The sequence below is a fragment of the Anastrepha obliqua genome, chromosome 6 (assembly GCF_027943255.1).
Source record: "Anastrepha obliqua isolate idAnaObli1 chromosome 6, idAnaObli1_1.0, whole genome shotgun sequence".
Lineage (NCBI taxonomy): Eukaryota > Metazoa > Arthropoda > Insecta > Diptera > Tephritidae > Anastrepha > Anastrepha obliqua.
The window spans coordinates 8,103,600-8,120,607 of NC_072897.1; the positions used below are offsets into that span (position 1 = coordinate 8,103,600).

A 17,008-nucleotide genomic window follows, 5' to 3' on the forward strand; every position below is an offset into this window, starting at 1 on the left:
TACACACACAAATGAGTTGTGGGGTGGAAGATGTTCCGTCCTGGCAATATGCAAATTCTGCCTCCATTTGTCTGCTAATATGGGGTCCTGTGGGAAAGAAAATAATTTCACTTCACTGTTTTTTAAATAACACCCGCGCACACGACACGTTCTGCTCATTTTTAAATCGAAAAAGTTTAAAAAAATTCGGAAAATCGAAAGCTTTTGAAAATTGAGCGACGTCAATCAAAAGTTTTTCTCAAACTAAAGTTCATTAGACTCTTTTGGTTTGACATGGAAATTTTGGCGCAAATTACGCAAAATCAATTCAAATTCAAAAATGAATTTTCATGCAAATAAAGAGACAAAAAGCACCTGTAACCTAACTTTGGCACAAAACGGAAAGTTTCCAAAAAACAAGCTCTTAATTCTCAAATGCTGTTAAATTTCTGCAGTTGAGCATATTTCTGTTAACGTTCTGTGAAAAATGTCGCTGTTGTGTACCACGCGCGCAAAACGAGTACCCCTGAAAAGTGCTGCCATTTAAGTCATTGAGACTTCTCTATATTTAACGTTCTCTGTATGGTGTTTAAGATACCAAAGTATTTATGTGAGCCTCGCATTGGCTCGTACAGTTGTAGAACTCTATCGACACTTTTCTTCCAGGATCCGAATTCACCTGGGTCCCCTGCAAATTCTCGCAAAGAACGCACAACATCAGGAATTTTGTCGAGTTCACTGATTCCTTGGGGTCCTATGTTAACAGGTTCGTCTACCTCTATAACGTTCCTAACTGCTAACCTGTCGTCTAATATTCTATTGACCACTTCTGTTATTTGCCTAACTATGCCCCTATTTTCTTCGTTTTGGAGATTTGCACCCGGAGGGATTTGCCTTAGAACCGGTGGTCTTATCAGATTGCTTGGATTACTCATCTTCGATTATTTACGCCTTATAATTTAAATAACGGAAATGTCAAAATTAACTTGTATTTAGATTTTGTCTTGATCCAGAATTGGATTTCTTTATCTTATTCCTAACTTTCAGATTATTTTATTACACTTTATTTTTTGTCGATTAAAGATTTTCTATAGTTCTTGGTTTGGACCTTACAAATTAGAACACGCTTTTCGTACCTATGCGAAAAGTTAGTTAAAATATATTGGAATACACAATGGATCACTTCTTATTTAATATCTCTAGTTATTAATTTTATTATTTTGTAAATTTAAAAAGGTTTAATTTCACTTAATGTAATAACTCACTTCTTATTTAATATCTCTAGTTGTTAATTTTATTATTTTGTAAATTTAAAAAGGTCTAATTTCACTTAATGTAATAACTCACTTCTTATTTAATATCTCTAGTTGTTAATTTTATTATTTTGTAAATTTAAAAAGGTTTAATTTCACTCACTTCTTATTTAGTGTCTCAAGTTATTAATTTTATTATTTTGTAAATTTAAAAAGGTTTAATTTAGCTTAATGTTTTTAGTTAAATACGCTAACTTACAGTAGGAGTAGCATTGAACTACTCTTCCCTCGCTGGCTGCACGGATGTATTCCTTTTTGGTCGGCTAGACCTACTGCGGCTCCTGCTGCAACACTTCGATGCGAGGTGGTCTCCGGACGAACACAAGAGAGCCTGAGTCTTCTGCTGGAAATCCTGATGACCAGTCGGAAAATAGGGTTGGTGCCGTTGGGAAGTCAACTTTTAATTTCTTCCTTTCACAGACACTTTTAAACACTTTACACTTTTTCGCGACTGGTCCCTGCTCGGGCGCCAGTTTTTAATTCGAAAGTCGAATTGAGTTTTTAAAAAAGATCGGAGCTAATGCACCGCTTTATTGGACTCCAGTTTTAGACTAAAAGTTTATTTTTACAATTCAATTAATTATACTAAGTTTTACAATATTAATGCAAGTATTGCATTTTTAATTCTTTGGAAAGAATTGCCCAATTAGTGCCTGCAGGTCATTTTTCTGTTACTTGCATTTCCGGCACGCTTAAGAAATAAATTGCTTACCTAATGTCTACAACTTGTTTGTCTTATTAAATTACAATTAAGTAAAGCAAAAGCAAAGGAAAAGAGAAAATAAATGTAGCGCGTGTTAACTTACATACGTACGGTAACATACGAATATGCTTCTTTATCCTATAAAATATGTAAATATGGAGGATATCTTGGGTTTGTTAAAATTATTCTTTTATTTATTTTGAATATCAAAACTTGTATACAAACCATGCTTGTATACCCCCTGCAATAGGATGTGGATGAAAAATTACAGAACGGAAATAAAAACGTAATGCCTCAAATGCCTTGCAAAATGCTGTCGGTCAATTTTATTTCAAATAAATGTATGTATAACAATGCCCAATTTCTTTTTGTCCAAAAATAACAAATATATATGTATATGCAAATACATACGTTTCTTTGAAGCTTTCTCTTATTTATTTTAAATTTCAAAGTTTTATACGATCTATAAAATGCATACATATATTATTCCAAGTAATAAATCTAAATTGAAAAAAATTTCGTTTGCAAAGGAACAAATGCATGCATATTCAAATGTAAATATGATACATATGTAACACTATAAGAATTGAAGATCCAATTGAACTTTTGCACAAACATAGCTAACATAATACATATACATATGTATGTATATATTGATATACATATATTTACATACATATGTCAAAATACCAAAGCACTTGTATGTAAAAATTTTCATCAAATTTGTATAGTTTTCAATTTACTAAAATGCACATACCAAGATGTGAGAGGTCGTTTTATAGTGCATTTTTTTAAATTAAATCAAAATATTAAAGTTACTTTGATTTGAAATGTTGGCGCATATAATAAATATTCAAATTATTCATCAATAATCATTTAGTTGAATAAATTTTCATTCATCAAGGGAACATATGTAGAAATGAACAAGCAAATTCTTTGCAAAAATGCCGTCGGCTAATCGTCAATTTGATTTTCTACAGAAGCAAAAGCAGAGAACGTTATGATATACAGAGAACGTTCTCTGTGTGCAGAGCCAATATAGGAAGAGAGAATTCACTGCAATCAGCTCTGTTAAACCCCGGCCGCGGTTAGTCTTCATTTTTGACAATTCACACCATTCGTAGCTCGTGAGACTTCTCTATATTTAACGTTCTCTGCAACACGTCTTTCACGATTGCGCTAACCAACAATTATTAATGATCTTTTCTAAATCACTTATTTATTCGATTCGCAGTTTTATATGCACATATTCTGCGTTAGTGGAAAGTTTGTATGCGTAATTATATGAATATGCAAGTGTGTCTGCGCGTTTGGCTTTCTGGACGGATATTAGAATGATATTTTCTCATCAATATAATTTGGATTTGATGAAATAGATTATAGATATATGTACATATTTTCTGTTTTGATTGATTTATATAAAAGTCAGGTCATATCCAGTATGAACTATTTTATAACGAAAAGAAATTTCCATTTATAAAATACAAAAAAAACAGTATTTTAAAGAAATTTTAATTAAAATAAACTCAAAAATTTTACCAAACTTTCCTGGTTTGAATTGTAAAAAAAAAAATGTGCAAGAAAAAAAATATGACTTCAGGACTTGAACCTGAATTATATACGTGCCAAAAAACAAAACGAATAATTCCGCCGACTTTACCTTCTGCACCACAAACTAACTGCCGCGCGGTCTTCTTAATCGCAATTTTATTCGCTTCGATTTCCTTAGTAGTGTGCCGAAAAATCTTATGACCTTCCTCAGTAGTTTGGTAAACGCAGAAAATATCTGAATTCTTGTCCTAGCGTGGTAAGTAAATATAGAAACCCTCCACTCGCGTCACTCGCGTGGTAAATATCTGCAATTCCCCACTCGTGAAGATAGTTGAATTTGAAATGACCTTATTATGAATCTATAAATTAGAACTCGAAAAAAGCTCATTTAACATTTGCTCCTTCTCATTGCATTAACATTCTCTGCCTCTATATCTTCAACGTTCTCTGTACAGTGTCTTCGTTAGACGGCATGGTAATGGGGTTAACTGAAGGGATTGATCTCTTCGACGGTGTTGAATCTTATCTTCTGAACCGCTTGAGTTTATTTGAATATGGATTTTTTTTTATTTCAGATGATCTTCTTTGTTATCATACATCAATTAATAATTAACATTCTTTAACAAATATGGACGTTTTGTATATTGTCCTGTTTACATAGTATTAAATCGTTTACGTTCTTACAATTATTTCTGACGCCAAACATCTCCTTATTACATAAATCATGATTTCATATTCTAATTTAATTGCCTTATTGTCTTGTTTTACAGGCTTATTATCGGTTTATAAGATACTTTCTTTGCAATTTTAACATCACTGAATTCAGTGACTTTGGTTAAATTTTTCTTTAGCGAGTCTTCAATTACAACTAATCCCTCGTTTGATAACATAAATAAACTTACCACTCCGACTTTTGTTCTAATTAATAAATTCTTCCTCTAAAATTTTAATTTTCTTTAAACAGTTTTTCCTAATTTTATTTAATTTGAGAGCTTCGCTTGATTTCATTCGATTTAAAGTAAGATTTGATGATGTGTTATAAATATCTAACTCTTTCTAATATTGATTTATGAAGTATTACTTCCTGATTGTTATTAAATAAAATGTTATTTATATTATCACTTATTATTTTAAAATCTTAGTGTTCTGGGGATCCAGCCAGCCATTTCCAGGCAGTGCCAAGCAATTACATGGCTCTTATGGTTTTTCTGGTTCTGGTTTTCTAACATGAAGATTAATTGGCGCTGTGTTACGGGATCTTTCTTTGTCGTTTAGGTAAATATTGCATTACTTGGAAATTATTTTTATTTTAGCGTTCATTTGTGGGAAATAGCACTTCGTTGTGCTTTGTTCTCTTCAGGATTACGGTGGACGCTATTATGTTCGTTAATGATTTCTCTTTTGTTCGGATTCACTTACAATGTTTCTAACACATTTTCTAGTGTAGCGTATTTTGTATCTACTAGAGTGGATTTGGTAAATGCATAGTATGAGTTTTTCCAGTTTGCTGTCTTGTGTTTTTATACAAAGGATTTATTGAGGGATTTATATATCTTGTTAATAGTAATGTAAGATTTTCGTCCGTGAATTCTCTTTCGATTATAATCACCCATAATATGGTTGTCAACGTAAATGTCAAAGTTAATTCTTTGTCAACATCGCTTCGTATCAACATCAACATCACGTCAATGCAGAATGGGTATTTACTAAAACATTGTAGATGCTTTCCATTTCAATTCAACCGGGCTATTCGGGTCATCTTCTTTGATTTCGATGTAACTCAAATATGTTGCTCTCTGGTCAAAATAATGAGACATGTACTACTGTGGGCAAAAAGTAAGGTGAATTTGGTTGTAAAATGAAAAATCTTTATTTATTCTTGTAAATCAATTTCATCCCCTTCAAAATAATCCCCTCTCGATGAAATACACTTATGCCAACGATTTTTCCAATCCCCGAAACATGCCAAATAGTCCATTTCCGGTATAGTCATCAGAACCTTCTTCGATTCAGCTTTTATCTCCTCAATCGACTCGAAACGCGTTGCTCGGAGTGGTCTCTTGAGTTTTGGGAATAGCCAGAAGTCACACGGAGCCAAATCAGGCGAATACGGTGGTTGCGGACGATATGCGTGGAATTTTTGACGGTGCATTATCGTGATGCAAAAACCAAGAGTTGTTGGCCCATAATTCTGGTCTTTTTAGACGAATTGTTGCACGTAAACGACGCATAACGCTCAAATAATATTCCTTATTAACAGTTTGGCCAGGTGGAAGGAATTCATAGTGCACCACACCACGAAAATCGAAAAAAACTGTCATCATGTCCTTTATTTTTGAACGACTTTGACGTGCTCTTTTCGGTCTGGCCTCGCCTTTAGTACGATATTCGCTTGATTGGTCGGTTGTTTCAGGGTGGTAAGCATAAATCCAAGTCTCATCTCCCGTAATGATGCATTTGAGCTTGTCCTGATAGTCTGAAAGCATTGTTTCACACACATCAACGCGACGACTTGTTTCCAAGAAATTGAGAATTTTCGGTAACGAGATTTGACTTTTCGTAGGCCCAAATGGTCTTTCAAAATGGTTTTCACAGATCCTTCTGATATTCCAATCATATCAGTAAGGTCTTTAACAGTCAACCGACTATTTTTGAGCACTAACTCCTTCACTTTATTGACGTGTTGGTAATTTGTTGACGTCGATGGACGTCCGGAGCGCTCCAAGTCATCAACACGTTCTCGACCGTCTTTGAAGTCTTTGTACCACTTATAAACATTGCGACATGGTCGAATCACCAAATGCTTTCTGCAACATGCTAAACGTTTCCGCAGCCGAAATTTCATTCCGCAAACAAAATTTGATGGCACTTCTCTGCTCAATCAAATCAGACATTGCAAAAATCGAAAAATGCACTCTTGGTCGTTTGGTAAACACAACCGTAAATATATTACTGATAATGACATTCACATGAAAGTTGGCCCAGATGTTATTAACAGTGCTGCCAACTCATGAAAAAAATAACTAGAGCGAGATTTTAATCCCGCGAAGTTTGACAAATAAATTCACCTTACTCTTTGCCCACAGTTTGTTGTTCGCCCGAAAAGAAATTTTTTCAAGGTTATGAGCATCTAAAAAAAATTTTTCTTATATAATTAAAAAAAATCGATTTTGAGCCGAAAAACAAAATTGTCGATAAATCTTGAAAAACATTTTTTTCGGGCGAACAAAAAAATACGCATCTCATTATTTTGACCAGAGAGCAACATATTTGAGTTACATCGAAATCGAAGAACATGACCCGAATAGCTCGGTTGAATTGAAATGGAAAGCATCTATATTAGAAAATTTTTTTTAAATTGCTCATAACTTGGTCAAAAATGAACCGATTTTAATGATTCTGAGTTCAAAATGATTGTCATTACTTACACGAGCGACTTCATGTAGAAACTGCAAAACAGTTGTTGAAAATTTTTTAGTCTGCAAAAAAAAAGTGCGAAACAGGCTTTTTGCTCAAAAGCAACTCATTTTAGCTACTGGGCATTCAGCTCAATTGACGTTTGAGGTGTCCTCTTGATTTGGAGAAAGTTACAAAAAAAAAAAATAGACTTTTTGAAATATTGAATTATGAAAAAATTTGGTTTTTTTTTTGTAAAATAAAAAATGTTTTACTACTGTTTTGCAATTGTTTCTACAAGAAGTCGCTCGTGTAAGTAATAACAATCATTTTGAACTCAGATTCATTAAAATCGGTTAATTTTTGACTAAGTTATGAGCATTTAAAAAAAAAAATCTTATATAATTAAAAAAAAATCGATTTTGAGCCGAAAAACAAAATTGCCGATAAATCTTCAAAAAATTGTTTTCGGACGATCAAAAAAATACGTGTCTCATTATTTTGACCAGAGAGCAACATATTTGAGTTACATCGAAATCGAAGAACATGACCCGAATAGCCCGGTTGAATTGAAATGGAAAGCATCTGTATTGATGTTGACGTGCTATCGATAATTTGACAGAAATAAATACGATCTTTGCATTTTATCCGTTACTTTTTGCTTTTGTGTGGTTTTTCATTTTAAGTGTATGCTCAAAAATGTTTTTCCTGATAGATTCTGGCGATAGTTCAAGTGATGAAGAGAAAAAACAAAGATTGCGGTTTGAAAGAAAGGGAATAAGACAAAGATCCAACATTTTTAATTTGCCAGATACAAAGTACGTACAATAATGCGCACTCTTAAAATGTATCAAGTACTGCATACATATATTTCATTTGTTTTAGATTTGTAGATTACTTTCGAATAAGTAAGCCAGCGTTTAAATTTATCCTGTAGAAAATAGAGCGCCTATGAAAATTGGGAAACGATCAACATTCATCAGTAACCAACTAAAATTAGCAACAACATTGCGTTTTTTGGCCCAAGGATCTTACCAACTAAGCGTTGGAAATGATTTGAATTTGGTCTTATCACAACCCGCCGTCTGTGCAATATTGCCTGAAACTCTTGAAGTATTGGAGAGAATAATTTGCCCAATGTTTATAAATTTCGAAATGTCTGAACTAGAAAAAACTGAAGCAAAACAGTATTTTTTTGAGAAAACGGGATTTCCTGGCATCATTGGCTGCGTAGATGGGACACATATAAAAGTTTCTGCGCCAAATAAGGTCTTTATTCCAACCGAAAGGGATTTTTCAGCTTAAATGCAATGATTGTATGAGATAAGTTTGCCTTAAGCGTATTTAATTAGGTTTAAACAAATTTGCTTTCAGATTTGTTTTTATGCGAGATATGCAGGTTCGTCTCACGACTCCCTTATCTGGAATATAAGTTCTGCCAAACGCATTTTATGTGAACGTGACAATGCTGGTGAGGGCAACTCTTGGCTATTAGGTAAAAAAAAATTAGATTACAAGTTTAAGTTTCAGTAAAAAACATTATTTACAGATAATGCCGACTACCCTTTGGAACCATATTTAATGACACCTTATAGGTCCGTTTCGGAAGAAAGCGCTGAGGCAATGTTCAACACAAAACATGCTAAAACAAGGAATATTATTGAAAGAACAATTGGACTGCTAAAAACCCGATTCCGTTGCTTACTTGGTGATCGTCAGCTTCATTATAAGCCTGAACCATCAACTCAAATCGCAAACGTTTGTGCTGCCTGGCATAACGTTTGTATTAAATATAATATCGTAATATCAAATGATGCACCGTCGCCCACTGACAATTTCCATGATATGTTTGATGTTGATATATCCGACAACTCACAAAACATTGAAGCTTCGCAGATTCGTCAACAAATAAAAGAAAGTTTTTTGTAAAGATTTTCAAACTTACTATATGTCCATTACTTCATATATGTACATAAAGCTGTAGTTTTATTAAAAAAAATATAAAACTATTTTGCAGATAGCATAAAACACAAAAGATTTCAAGTATTTATAAAAACAGTTTAACAAAAAAATGCTTTCTAAGCATAGAGATCAATCACAAAAATATTTTTTCAGGTAAATGTAAATATCGCTTTCCCTTTTTCTTAGTTTGTATTTAGAGTATTTCTAGTTCCCTTTCTTTTATTTTCATGTTAATATTTTTAAGCTTCATTTCCGCTCCGTATAGTGACTTCTTTTTCCTTCTGCCGTTCCATTATTTTGGCTTTCTTCTCTTCTATATGCACCTGGTTTTGAAGGCAATGCGCTACGTTTTCGAAAGAATTTAATTTATTAGTAAATTCTGTAAGAGTTATGGACATTTGGGTTAACACCCGCTCTTACATTGCAGTGTGACCTTCGAGCAGCTTTTCTCGTTGCCTCCGATCACGAATACGGCTTCTTCTACTCTTAGAAGCTGAGGTTGCATTTTGCACAACAGTCTCATCTATTGAGGGTAGAGTCCGTTCGTTGGTACTGACTGTGATGTTGTGATCAGTGAAGTCATACTCTATCTCTTCAACCTCAATGGTTGTATCTTGAACTTCTTCAAAATTTGTATCTAATACACTTTGATTTTCATCTTGCAGCACTACAACTTGCGCGACTGCAACTTGTTGAAATTCAACTTGCACAACTTGGCTATTTGATGCACCATGCGGCATTCCTTTGGGACTTAACTGTTTTCCAAATTGAAGAAGGTTAGCAACCTGTTCTTCTAATGGGCTTAGTGTGAGTTGTTTGAAACTCCCCCCTCCAGTTGCCCTACACTCTGCCTTGTTGTGAACCATTTTTCGCTTAACCTTGCACTTAAGATCTCTCCATACCTTGAAATTAAATAAGTTGAAAAAAGTTTCCGAAAATCTATGAACTTTATACCTTTTGCCAACCGGCAGATGAGCTTGAAGGTGGGGTAACCGAAATATCCGCGCCGGTATCGACGAGGAATTTCGTACCTGTTGTACGGTAATATAGGAATCATCGACGAGGAATTGTCTTGCCACCAGTATCCGCCGTATCTACTGAGGGCGACTGGCGTTTTCCTGGAAGGCACAAGGCTGCTTGCACTTGTTGGCACGTGCGCCGAATCTCCGATGAGCACGTGGATGTTGGTTTCGCCTTTTCCGTGATGCGTGTTGGTAAGTCGTAGGGGCCACCAATTATGTGGGGAATAGATGCCCCACATGTACTTTTTATATATATTAACCCTCTAACCGTTTTTTTCAAATAACGATTTAAAAAGCATACGAATTTCATTTTCCGGTGAATTTAGCAATCTGAATAATGTTGTAATACTGCAGATCAATAAAATTCCCGAAATGAGGAAATTAGAGAGGAAAAAAGTTTGACCGTCTGTAGACGGTCAAAACGGTTTGAGACAAAACAAATCAAATATGAAATCTGGTAAGCAATGTATTTTAATAATTCAATTATAGCTAAAATATACTACATTGCAATGGTTTAAAATACAAATCATATTAAAAGATTATTAATGAAATTTATTTCGAGTGGAATTCCTTGAAGCAATTTTTGTTAGGCGTCAAACACAAGTTTATCTCACATTTCGAGCAATATATTTGAGTATCGGACTGTTTGCAATATTTACATCTCCTTTTTCCTGATTTATCAAACATAGCGGGAATGTGTCCAGTGTTATCAAATCTGATGTCATCTATAGGTCTGACACACCTTTTTCCTTGGCTTGTAGTTGGCTGACAGGAGGTTGTTGATGGTCTCCCTACTTTCTTTGGAAACGAAAAAGAGCAAAGGCCACAAGCGATTTTCTCGCGGAAGTCTGGAAGATTTATTTTATCGCTTGGATTGACGCGATGGTAGAGTATATATGCATTTGTTACGGTATGGGTGGGTATTGTACTCTTTTATTATTTGTGGGCAGTCTACTTCGATAAATGTGGGGGTTGGTCTTCAAAAACGGCATCACCCCTACATATGTCGATGCAAGTCGAACTGCTCTGTTATCCTTCCATGTCACTGTTGAAATGTCCACACCATATGCTGCACCAACATACTCAACGGAATATCCCCTGCTCGAAACTGAATATTCTTCGTCTTTCTCACTTGGCAACTTTGAGTTTGGAATTCGATTAGAGCGAATAGTTCCCAAAGAAAAAATTCTTTTTGCATGCAGATAAACTAAAAGAGGCAATGAGGTATAAAAATTGTCAAAATACAAAATGTGATTTTGAAATTCAGGGATCGATTGGCTTAGGCGAACTACTACGTTTGCTGTGGGACCGAGGTCCGGTTCTCCTGGCAAAACAGTGTTATCGCCCGCTCCGATAAATACTTCAAACCTATACGCATATCCAGAAGTATCGCATAAAACAAACAATTTTATACCCCACTTGTGTGGCTTATTCGGCTTATATTGACGTAGATGATGCTTAGTTTTAGTTGCACACATTTGTTCGTCAACACCAAGGCGTACTGTTTTTGGCACAGAGCCAACCTTTCATTAAACACTTCCGCAATACGTCTGACACGATACAACGGATCATAACCAGCAGTTCCTCTTTCAGCGCGTTGCTCTTTGTCAGCAAATGATAAGTAACGCTTTATATTTTCAAACTGCATGCAAGACATTGCTTTTCGTATTGGCTCAAATGCGTTTTTGCTCCATATATACAACAAAATTCCTACAAATTTATGAATATCTGCTTCTGTAGCTGAAAACGAAGTATTGACATTTTCCTGATGTGCAGAACGATTTGTTTCCATAACAATTAGGTCGACAATTTCTGAAGAAAAAAAGTATTTGAAGAATTGGAATGGCGTTTCTAAATTATTAATGAATGCTGGCAAAGATGTATTGCCTCGAAATGGGATGTCGTTAACGTGAAGTTGTAATGACTTTTTCTTCCAACAAATTTTTTGAAATTCTTTCGATCTGATATCGATTTCCCCCACATTTTTTGCAGCTAAATCCTCCGTAAGATGGAATTGACAAAGGTCCCTCGATTTGAATCACAGGAAGTGGAGATCGTGGTCGCTTTGATGGCTTAAAAGGTGTTGCTGCCGAGGTGGTAGGGGCTAGTTTCTCTTAAAAATTAAATCGAAATTCAATGTAAAGGAAAGTACAGAGTTTTCAGATATACCTTGTTCAACAGAGCTGACATTCAAAGACAAATCCAAAACATTCGAAAATGCAGAGCTTGTGTTAGCTTCCTCCATTTCATCTAAGCACTCCAATATTGCCCTAACGGTACTCTCCTCAATGAAATCATCAGGTTGAAAGTCAGGGTCAGAAATATTGTCGTCACTATCGAAGCCATCATCGTTGAGTTGCTCATCAACTGACATCATATATGCTTCTATCTCCTCATCCGACATCGTAGACAACTTACATTTTCTCATTTTGTCCATTACTTGAAAAAATACGTTACAAAATAGCCGATATATAAATGAAAGTCATAATATATTTGGTATGAATATGTAAAATTTCGCATTAACCGTTATGACCGTCTACAGACGGTCATCAGAAAATGCTAGAATAATACATATAACCTTCGGCTTACTCAAAGGAACATGATAAATTATCAAAATATATATTATTTTAAGCTTACCATAAAATTTTAAAGCATCAGCATAAGTAAAAATTGCAATTTCTTTCGAATCGTAAGTTCACCAGTTTTCAAAATAATTTATTTCACTTATCGCACTGACCTGCCGCACTCCACTAGCGTGTACGCTCAAAATAGAGAGAAAACTGAGATTGTTAGCTTCACTTCATTAAAAGCATACTCACAACAGTGCGGAGTAACGGTTTTTTATTCTAAAATAATATTTAAGGTGTAGTTGTTGGCAAAAAATTATTGACCGTCTACAGACGGTCTAAACGGTTAGAGGGTTAACACTCTTTATTTGTGATGTTTAATTCAAGACTGTTAAGATAAAAACTTATAACTTATAAGGGAACTCTAATTTTATACAGCGTTTTTCAATAGGTGCGCTTCAACTTTTTTCCGATAGGGAGGGCGAACGACGCAATATTTTTCATTTTTCGCTTGTCATTTGTAAACTTCATTAGTATACATTTCATCATGGAACGCTACACACTTGAGCAACGATTGCAAATCGTGCAAATTTTTTATGAAAATTTATAAATTTTCCAAAAAATCATTTTCAGTGATGAAGCCCACTTTTGGCTCAATGGCTTTGTCAACAAGCAAAATATGCGTTACTGGGCAGAAAGCAATCCACACGTGATTCATGAGGCACCGTTGCATCCCGAAAAAATCACTGTTTGGTGCGGTTTACATGCCGGCGGCGTAATTGGCCCATATTTTTTCGTTGACGAGAACGATCGCCACGTTACTGTGAATGGAAATCGATACCGCGACATGATAAACGATTATTTTTGGCCGCAATTGAATGGTATGGGCTTAGACGACATGTGGTTTCAACAGGACGGGGCCACAAGCCACACAGCACACGCTACAATTGATTTGTTGAAGAGTAAGTTCGATGAGCGCATTATTTCCAGAAATGGACCGGTCGAATGGCCGCCGCGCTCGTGTGATTTGACGCCTCTAGGCTATTTTCTTTGGGATTATGTGAAGTCATTGGTCTACAGTAACAAGCCGGCGACGATTTGTGAGCTCAGAGCCAATATTGAACGCGAAATTGCTGGAATTTCGGCCGATTTATGCAAAAGAGTGGTCGAAAATTGGGTTCAACGATTGGACTTCGTAAAACGTGCACGCGGTGGTCATGCAAAAGAAATCGAATTTCGTACTTAAATGTATATGTTCAAATTCGATAATAAGAAAAAATTTAGTTAAAAAAGTCAAACCGTTTGTGTTTTATTCAAAAAAACAGTTGAAGCGCTCTTACTGAAAAACGCTTTATGTCTTATCGTTTGCAAGAACGCTTCTCGAATGATCTCTTTCTTAGAACGAATACCGACGTTAAATTAAATTGAATAATTAATAAAAATGAATAAGGAATTCAGTGTGGCCAAAAGGGTAGGTATAAGTGTGTTCCTGTACGACACTTTCAGCTGTGTTCCCACACTGTCAATACCTATCGACAGTTACAGATATTGACAACGCTGATACCGATTCGTGAATATTAACATTGTTCTTGGCAACATTGACAACCATAATAGGGCGAATGTGTCTATGGTATGTGAGAAAAATTATTTGAAGCTAATATGAAAAAGTTGATTTTTAAATGCATTGTTGGGTGTGTCAGTGCATGGAATTAGAGTGTGTGCTGAACTCTCGTTGCTATGTTGGGTTGTTGTCATAGAATTTATTTGCTGCTGTGGGCTTGATAAGGCACCTGCAATCTCCTTTGTGCAGTCGGGTTTGTATTTGATTTCATAGTTGTATTCCTCTAATATCGTTTATGAGTGAAATAAATAGCTTTTGTTGTATTAACGAACATTTTAGAATGCTTAGCGGCAAAGTGGCTTCTGCGCCTATAAAGGTATTTGGTTTTTGTAATTACAATATTTTTTTTTTTTTCATTGAATAAATAATGAATAAAGGGCTTATATTATTTTTTTTTATTAACCTTTATAGACAAATACAAATACATACATATCTATGTGCATGAATGTATATATACATACACATAATAATATAATATAAGATCCTCTAGCTCCTAGTGTGAACATAGGACGTCTAATGGTAGGTATAAAACTATATTGTTTTATGTGACCCAATTATTGAAATAAAATAACTATAAAATATTTTATATAATATAAAAATCCTAGGATTAAACATTCTTATTTTTCTTTATTGACGCGATAACCGCTTATGCGATTTTGCCCGAGTTTAATAAAGCGTCGTTTGTTTCTCGTGCTAACCGGCGCCAAGTGAAGTCAAGTCCTTCTCCACCTGATCTTTCCAACGCAGATGAGGCCTTTCTCTTCCTCTACTTCCACCAGCTGGTACCGCATCGAATACTTTCAAAGCCGGAGCGTTTGTATCCATTCGGACGACAGGACCCAGCCAACGTTGGCGTTGGATCTTTATTCGCTGCGCTATGTCTATGTCGTCGGAAGTCCGGGATTAGCCAGGGCCCGACTCCGATCCTTCGGTAACCCTTTCCTGCAGCAAATTAAGGAGATCTCAGGCATCGAGATAAAGGATTTGCTGCTATGACTTCACTAAATGGCTCTGACTTGAAAAAAAAAAAACAAAACAAAAAAAAAAAAAAAATACCAGTCTAACGGTTAGACGGGATAGAAGTGAAACCTTCCGTAAGACAAAATGAGAGAGAATAAGACTAAAGCAGCATTAGGAGCAGGATAATTATAGGTTCATTATAATATTGCTATAAAGTTCATATTTTATTTTCTTCATTTTATTTTATTCATCCTCAATGTTTTCAATTTCAACAAATGATACGAGTGGCTTATGATAGATAAAATATGATACAAATGCTTTGGTTTCGATGTTGTCAAAAAAAATAGACAAAAGGACCGAAGAAACAGACTTACAAATTTCTTCCATTTTCGTCTACTTGTATTCATATAAAAATTTATGTCTCTTCCCACCAAAGCTAAATGTATTAGTATATTTCTTCTTGTATTTATTCAACGCTGAAATCCCGGCGGTACTGCAATACCGGACCAACCCGTGGCAGAGGTGGAGAGCAAGCCCCTAAAACACTCCGCGCATTTCCAAAAATTAGTTTAACATTTGTTGTCCTCCGATGGAGGATCTATCAGATGTTAAGCTGATAGGAACAGATACCACACTACCTACTTCAATAGATTTTCTAATAAACCTTTTGAGAATTACACGCTCACAAAAATTAATGTACGAAATATTTATAGCGATTCACTTAAACTGACTTTCAGTATCTAAACCAAAAAACAGTTTTCAATAAATAATCAGAAATGTCCTACAATGCAAATTTCAAAAAAAAAAAAAAAATTCCATTTTCGTCTACATGTATTCATATAAAAATTTATGGCTCTTCCCACCAAAGCTAAATGTATTAGTATATTTTTTCTTGTATTTATTCAAAACCGAAATCCCGGCGGTACTGCAATACCGGGTCAACCCGTGGCAGAGGTGGAGCAAGCCGCCCCTAAAACACTCCGCCCATTTCCAAAAATCAGTTTAACATTTGTTGTCCTCCGATGGAGGATCTATCAGATGTTAAGCTGATAACCACACTACCTAGTCAATACATTTTAAATAATAAACCTAATAAACCTTTTGAGAATTACACGCTCACAAAAATTATTTATATCAACATATAATATAACGCTTCGTAACTAAATAACTTTTAGGCCAGCGACGACAGCATGGCGCGGTAGCCGAGCGACTAGCAATGTGAGCTTCCGATTCAAAATCCTTGGTTCGAATCACAAGAAAAAATAAAAGTTATTTTTATTTAGTTCGTCGCTACGTTTATATCAACATATAATATAACGCTTCGTAGCCAAGTTGGTCGCTTTTTTCGTTTCACTTTTCCTCAAATCACTCCCAACGATTCTAAAGAAGTTTTCACTTCAAAAAAAAAAAACAAACATCATCATACGAGCTAGTGGTAGTAAAACGGTGCTGGTCACTGATTAGGAGCATTTCAGCTCAGAAATGTTCAACCACCTCAACAACAACAACAACATGTCGTCGGAAAGCTCATACGTTCCATCGCCTACGATATTCGCCGTTGCCAACGTGCAAAGGTCCAAAAATCTTGCGCAGAATCTTTCTCTCAAACACTCAAAGTGTCACTTCATCGGAGGTTGTCATCGTCCACGCTTCTGCGCCATACATTAGGACGGGCATGATGAGAGTCTTGTAGAGTGTTAGTTTTGTTCGTCGAGAGAGGACTTTACTAATGTCCAAAGTAGCACTTGTTGGCAAGAGAGATTCTTCGTTGGATTTCAAGGCTGACATTGTTATCGGTGTTAATGCCGGCTCCTAAGTATACGAAGTATTTTACAACCTCGAAATCAGAGCTGTCAACAGTGATGTGGGTGCCGATACGAAAATGCGCCGACTGCTTGTTTGATGACAGGAAATACTTCGTTTTGTCCCCGTTC

The 17,008-nt window shown here is 35.4% G+C and overlaps 1 protein-coding gene and 2 pseudogenes across 1 annotated transcript; 1 reads left to right on the forward strand and 2 right to left on the reverse strand.

The window, feature by feature from the left end:
• The first annotated feature begins 4,752 nt into the window (after positions 1-4,752).
• LOC129250081 (putative nuclease HARBI1) lies at positions 4,753-8,871 on the forward strand. Its single transcript, XM_054889724.1, has 5 exons — positions 4,753-4,821; positions 7,658-7,760; positions 7,828-8,258; positions 8,317-8,437; positions 8,492-8,871. Exons 3-5 carry the CDS (start codon positions 8,253-8,255, stop codon positions 8,869-8,871), a joined length of 507 nt encoding a protein of 168 aa, XP_054745699.1. The 5' UTR covers positions 4,753-4,821; positions 7,658-7,760; positions 7,828-8,252.
• Positions 8,872-15,540: 6,669 nt separating this feature from the next.
• LOC129250948 (U2 spliceosomal RNA) lies at positions 15,541-15,728 on the reverse strand (annotated as a pseudogene).
• A 244-nt stretch (positions 15,729-15,972) lies between these two features.
• LOC129251001 (U2 spliceosomal RNA) lies at positions 15,973-16,159 on the reverse strand (annotated as a pseudogene).
• Between the last annotated feature and the right edge of the window lie 849 nt (positions 16,160-17,008).

Bases quoted from the DNA above. Each gene is read 5' to 3' on its own strand.
- LOC129250081 (XM_054889724.1), top strand. The intron at 8,438-8,491 runs GTAAAAAAAAAT...CATTATTTACAG, and splicing joins GGGCAACTCTTGGCTATTAG to ATAATGCCGACTACCCTTTG.